Source organism: Myotis davidii, unplaced genomic scaffold, assembly GCF_000327345.1.
Source record: "Myotis davidii unplaced genomic scaffold, ASM32734v1 scaffold4270, whole genome shotgun sequence".
NCBI lineage: Eukaryota > Metazoa > Chordata > Mammalia > Chiroptera > Vespertilionidae > Myotis > Myotis davidii.
The window spans coordinates 78466-84665 of record NW_006282188.1 but is presented as its reverse complement, the minus strand read 5'-3'; the positions used below and the strand labels follow the sequence as shown (position 1 = coordinate 84665).

At 56.3% G+C, this 6200-nt stretch overlaps 1 protein-coding gene across 1 annotated transcript in view; it reads right to left on the bottom strand.

Annotated features, from left to right (window-relative positions):
• Nucleotides 1-1567: 1567 nt before the first annotated feature.
• Nucleotides 1568-6200, bottom strand: part of LOC102766463 (testisin) — a 5071-nt gene continuing 438 nt past the window's right edge. The window contains exons 2-6 of the mRNA XM_015568291.1: nt 6088-6176; nt 4483-4782; nt 2902-2973; nt 2091-2301; nt 1568-1807 (exon numbers count right to left, since the gene is read on the bottom strand). Of these exons, the coding sequence (XP_015423777.1) occupies nt 1568-1807; nt 2091-2301; nt 2902-2973; nt 4483-4782; nt 6088-6176 (912 nt within the window). The remainder of the gene's footprint in view (nt 1808-2090; nt 2302-2901; nt 2974-4482; nt 4783-6087; nt 6177-6200) is intronic.

The following is a 6200-nucleotide window of genomic DNA, read 5'->3' as shown; positions in this document are numbered from 1 at the left end:
AACATGTTGCTTTTCTGTTGCTGCGGTAACTCCCTTTGTGGCCTAAAACCGCACAGGTTTATTGCCTTGGAGTTTGTAGGCTAGAATTCTGACAAGCATCTCACTGACTGAAACCATGGCATCAGCCTGGCTGGTTTGGCTCAGTGGGTAGAGTGTCGGCCTGCGGACTGAAGGGTCCCAGGTTCGATTCCGGTCAAGGGCACATGCCTGGGTTGTGGGCTCGATCCCCAGTGGGGGACTTGCAGGAGGCAGCCGATCCACCATGATTCTCACTCATTGTGAATGGACGTTTCTCTCTCTCTCCCTCTTCCTTCCTCTCTGAAATCAATAAAATGTATTTTTTTTAAAAAAATTTATTTACCCTCTTTCCCCCCCCGCAAAAAAACCCCCACGGCATCAGCAGGGCTGCATTCCTATCTGGAGAAACCGTTACCTCTCCTTTTCCAGCTCCTGGGGCTGCCCTCATTCCTTGGCTTGTGCCCCTTCTCCGTCTTCAAAGCCAGCAATAGCGGGTTATGTCCTTTTCCTGTCACATTGTTCGGCCTTCCCCTTCTGACTCCTTCCGGTTTCAAGGACACTTTTACACGGGGCTCACCCGGATAATCCAGGAAAATCTCCCATCTCACGCCCTTCATTTAATCACATCAGCAGAACCCCATGGCGGCCAGGAGAGAATGCCCACACCCAGCATCCTTGTCTCCAAGGGGCCCAAGCCGGGGCACATTCCCTGTGGCTTCTCAGAGGGCTCCAGCGGGACTGTGCCTCAGCTGCTCACACAGCGACTTCTTCTTTCGGGCAAATGTCATTGGGTTCCTCTCTCTCTCTGCCTTGGTTCCCCCACTTCCCACTATAGCAGTGGTTCTCAACCTTCCTCATGCCGCGACCCTTTAATACAGTCCCTCATGTTGTGGTGACCCCCAATTTCACTGTTACAAATTGAACATAATTAAAGCATAGTGATTAATCACAAAAACAATATGTAATTATATATGTATTTTCCGATGGTCTTAGGCGACCCCTGTGAAAGGGTCGTTCGACCCCCAAAGGGATCGCGACCCACAGGTTGAGAACCGCTGCACTTGAGCTTTTTGGTATCACCTCCCAAATAAATTACCTGTACCCCAGCCCGGATCACAAGTCAGCATTTGGGGGCCGCATTAAGACCAGGAGCACCTGACAGCTGTGTGATGGGGCCACCGGCATGAGCACTGGGGTGTTTGGGGGTGTTTCCTCCACAATACCCCATTCCAGTCTTCCTGGCACCCAGGTACCCTGGTGCTACTAATGTCCTCCCATAAATTATCTTTCTGATTGAACTAACCTGAGCGGGTTCTGCTGTTTGCAACCCAAACCTGTAACAGCACAGGTGGGTGGAGAGAGATTTAAGAGTTAGGGAGTGATCTTGGGGTGGGCAGAGCACGAGTGACCATGAGGGTGTCCAGGAAGCCACCTGGAGTCCACAGAATGTTTGGCAGCCACTAGAACGTGCAAATGTTTTTATTAGAAACAGGACGGGAGCCTGGGCCTGAGGCAGCAGATGGCCCTGCCTCTCAGGGCTCCGTGGGGCTCAGGCTGGCTGCAGGAACGGGGCAGTCCGGAGAAGGAGGAGGAGGAGCAGCAGCAGCCAGGGGGATGGCTTGTGAATGCGGCTACTGGCTATCAGCATCTGCATCCATTTGAAGTGAGTACTGACGTTGGTGTAGACACCGGGTCGGTTGGGCCGACCACAGCCCACTCCCCAGCTCACGACTCCAACCTGATACCACAGTCCTTTCTTTTCACAGGCCAAGGGTCCGCCTGAGTCACCCTGGGGAGCAGAATTCGTGAGCAGAGCCTGGGGCGGGGCAGGAGGGGTTGGCAGAGAGGTAGGGAGAGCAGGAGGGGCTGTAGTGCTGGGAAAACTGGGTACGAATCCTACTCCTCCCCCAGGAAGCGCCCAAGTTTCTGCATCTGCAAAAGGGGGCCATAGTCTCAACTCCTCAGGTTGCCGTGAGGACCAAATGATACAGGTGCCTCTCGGGCCTGGGGCTGGGTTGGTGAGAGACTATAGGACCCAGAAGGCTCTGGTTGGGGCGGGGAGGGACACTCACGAAGCAGGCGTCCCTGCCGCCTTGAGCATGGCCAGCGCAAATCATGTCTCCCCAGATGTTGTAGCGGTAAGAAGGCTGTGTGTACATGTAGTCGCACATGGTGGTGTTTATGATGCCGACCTCCACTTCCTGGAGGCTGTAGGGAGCCGGCAGGTCTACAGAGGAGTTGAAAGACAGAAAGAGAGAGCATCCTGAGACTCCCCTCTGCCACCTGGTTGGGAGGGATGGTGTAGGTTACCGGGCAGGGCAGGGTCCCTGGGGCATCCATGGTGCCTTGACGAGTCCTCTACTCAGGCCTAGCATCCAGCACCTCATGGGTGATGAGCAATATCACAGAAGGACCCAATAACTGGACAAGCTGTTACAGCTGCTCCCGGGTTCCCTACGTGCAACATGCAGGTGACAGCAGTGAAGAGCGACCTTAGCATCCACGGGGGAGGCGGGTAACGCAGCTGAGATGTTTTAGGATTAACACATGTCAGGGCCTGAGCCAAGAGCTCCCACAGCCCCCCCAGGCTGCAGCACAGGCATGACCCACTTTCAGGAAAGATGCACCCAGAAATGGCAAAGCCTGACATGAAGCCAGGTCTATCCAATTCCTAAGTCTGGGCTGGAATTACCTTTTCCTGCAGGGGATCGTGACCACAATAACACCAAAAGCTGATGTGTCAGCAGAGCCTCCCATCTGCCGGGCACTCTGCTACCCTCTGTATGAATGCTTTTAAACCTCTGAGCCACCCTATGAGGTGGGAACTATTGTTACCCATTGTACAGGTGAGGAAGTTGAGGCACAGTTAGGTGAAGTGCTTACAGAAGATCTTCCAGCGAGCGCGTGGCAGAGCTAAGGTTCACATCAGGCAGGGCCCCACGAGTCACCCGCCACCTGTGACAATGAGGTGGCGCCTAGGGCTGGATGTGATTACCTGTCGGCCTTGGGCCAGGGAGGGAGGGAGGGGGCAGTCTGCCTGGCTGGGCCTCCCTGCAGCCCTTTGGAGCCAGGGAGGTGGACGGCAGGGGCACTTTATCCAGCCCCTTCTACAGGAAAGGAAAGGACCCCAACTCTAGAGGGAGGCAAGCCTAGTGTTGACTTCTCTATCCCCTCTGCCAATTCCCGATGTGTGACCACACAGACAGCCCTGGCTGCTCCAATGACCCCTTCTGGGGTCTTGGGCAATTTCCATTCCCTTGTCAGCTTGCTCATCTGTGAAGTGGGTATAAATGTTCCCAGCCTCATTTGCAGGTAAGCGTCTGAGGGAAGATAGATGGTACCCTGCCCACTCCTGAGTCCCTAGAGCCTAGAACAGTGCCCGGCACAGTGTGCAGGCAGGAGCTTCTGCTGTTATTATTACTACTAGAAGCCCGGTGCACAAAAATTTGTGCACTGCCTGGGGGGGGAGGGGGGTGCCTCACCCAACCTGTGCCCTCTCACAGTCTGGGACCCCTCGGGAGATAACCACCTACTGACTTAGGCCCGCTCCCCTGGTGGCAGATGGCATGCTCAATCCTGTGGTGTCCGCCCCATCTCCCTGTCGCAGATGGCAGGCCCGATCCCGCGCTGGGTCGGGCGGCCGTTCAGATTGCGTGCTACCGCCTGCCCCACCCTGCACAGGGCAGGCCTGGATCTTGTGCTGGGGCGGACAGCTGCTAGGGATCGCACTGCCGCCAGCCCCAGGTGGGGCGGCACAGCAGGATCTGCCTGCAGCATGCAAATTAGCCACCATATTTGTTGGCAGTTAATTTGCATATCGTGCTGATTAGCCAATGGGAGGCCTAGTGAAGGTATGGTCAATTACCATGTTTGTCTATTATTAGATAGGATTGTTAAGGGTGAGGCAGGAATGGGCCAGGCCCGGGAGCAGTGTAAGGGGCAGTCCAGGTGGAGGGCCTATGCCTCCCCTACCCCAGGGCACCTTGGGGGAGGTTGTGCCCAGCCGTTACAGGGGATTCATGGTGAGAGATAAGCAGATGGTGGCTGATTACTGACTCAAAGACCTCCTGCAGAGCCAAGGCTGGAGGATAGAGAAATGGGCCCAGCATTCCAGGAGATAAAGAAGGCATGGAGGAGACAGAGTGGGGAAGTTGGATGGCTGGGGGAGGGTGAGCACCAGGGTGGGGCCTTTTTGTCAGGCCCTCCCACCAACACCCCTCCCTGCACGCCGGGAGGATAGCCTGGGCCAAGCTGGCCTCCCTCTCACCACTAGCTTCTGGCTCAGTCTCTGGGGGGAAGAGAGACCTGAGTGTGGGCACAGCAAGTCCTGCCCTTTCAGGGGGAGCAGGAGTGCACCGCGGGTGAGGAGAGAATGCTGACCAGGCCCACAGAGGGGCCCAGCTGGTGCAGCTAGAACAGGGGGTGGAGGATCATGCCCCTGCTCCCCTGCCCTAAACCCCCCACCTGTCCCCCACCTCACCCTCATTTTCTTGGATGTCCCCCCAGCCGGTCACCCAGCAGTCACTCCGGTTCTGGAACTCATCAGAAGAGGCGAGGACACAGATGGGCTGGATGTACTTAGTGTAGGTGACAGGCGAGGCCAGCCTCAGCATGGCAATGTCAAAGGCTGACGCCCCCAGATACTTGGGGCTCATAACAATCTCCTCCACCTGGTAACGGTTGCGGTAGGCCTGCAGGTTCCAGATCGATGGCGCGGCAGATAGCTCACCAAACTGGACTGTCCACATGCCGGGGCTGGTGTTCCTGGCAGAGAGGAGAGAGCAGTCAGGAGGCCTTACCAAAGGGTCAGCCACCTGAGCACACCTGGGGCCTGCTCCCAAGAGCGGTGAGCTCAGCCGCTGTGGCTCCGTGTTTGAGCATAGACCTATGAACCAGGAGTCACGGTTCGATTCCCGGTCAGGGCACATGCCTGGGTTGCAGGCTCGATCCCCAGTGGGAGGGTGTACAGGAGGCAGCCGATCAATGATGCACTCTAATAAGTGATGTTTCTATCCCTCTCCCTTCCTCTCTCTGAAATCAATAGAAACATTAAAATAAAAACGAGTGGTGAGAGGTTGTCCAGAGAGGTTGCAACCCAAATCCCAGTAACTGGGAACTTGGGGGTGGTGATGGGGCAGGAGTGATCTGGCCAGTCCCTCAACCAGCCTGTCACCTCTCACAGCCTCGAACAAGAGCGAGCAGACGCACTGATGCCCAAGCGGGACACTCAGCAGAGTGCAGTCAGAACGGCCTCCAGGGCTCTAGCCGGTTTGGCTCAGTGGATAGAGCGTTGGTCCCGGGTTCGATTCCGGTCAAGGGCACGTACCTTGGTTGCAGGCTTCTCCCCGGCTGGGCCCTGGTTGGGGCTCGTGCAGGAGGTAACCTATCAATGTGTTTCTCTCACATCAATGTTTCTCTCTGTCTTTTTCTCTCTCCCCCTAAAAGTCAATGGGAAATGTCCTCAGGTGAGGATTACAACAAAACAAAACAGCCTCCAGGGCCCCTGCTGCCCCAGGCAGGTTCTGTGCCCAGCACTCACCCCCTCGCCCATTCATCCCCGCTGTGGCGCAGCTCCACTGGGAGGTGGGAGGAGGAAGGTGAAGGCTAGCAATGCCATTTGGAGAGAAGAGAACAAGAAAGAGAACAGGCCCTGACCGGTTTGGCTCAGTGGATAGAGCGTCGGCCTGTGGACTAAAGGGTCTCGGGTTCGATTCCGGCCAAAGGCATGTACCTTGGTTGCGGGCATATCCCCAGTCGGGGGTGTGCGGGAGGCAGCTGATCGATGTTTCTCTCCCATCGATGTTTCTAGCTCTCTACCTCTCTCCCTTCCTCTCTGTAAAAAATCAATAAAATATTTTTTTAAAAAAAGTAAAGAGAACAAAACAAGACAGGAATGTGCAGGGGAATGTTCTGGAAGACCCTTCTGGGAAAAACTGAAGCGTCCCCAGCAGGGCCACCTGCAGTGGGGCCTGGGGTTCAGAAGAACACGAGGGTCACATCGTATAGGAAGAGGGTGGTGCAGGCACGGGATCGGGGTCCGGTTCTCCGAACCACAACCCCCGGGCTCACCTTTCAAAGCAGTGCGCGGCCGAGAGCACCCAGCGCCGGTTGAGCAGGCTCGCCCCGCAGGAGTGGTAACCCCAGAGGCGCAGGCTGCCCTGCCAGGGCCAGCGCCCAATCGT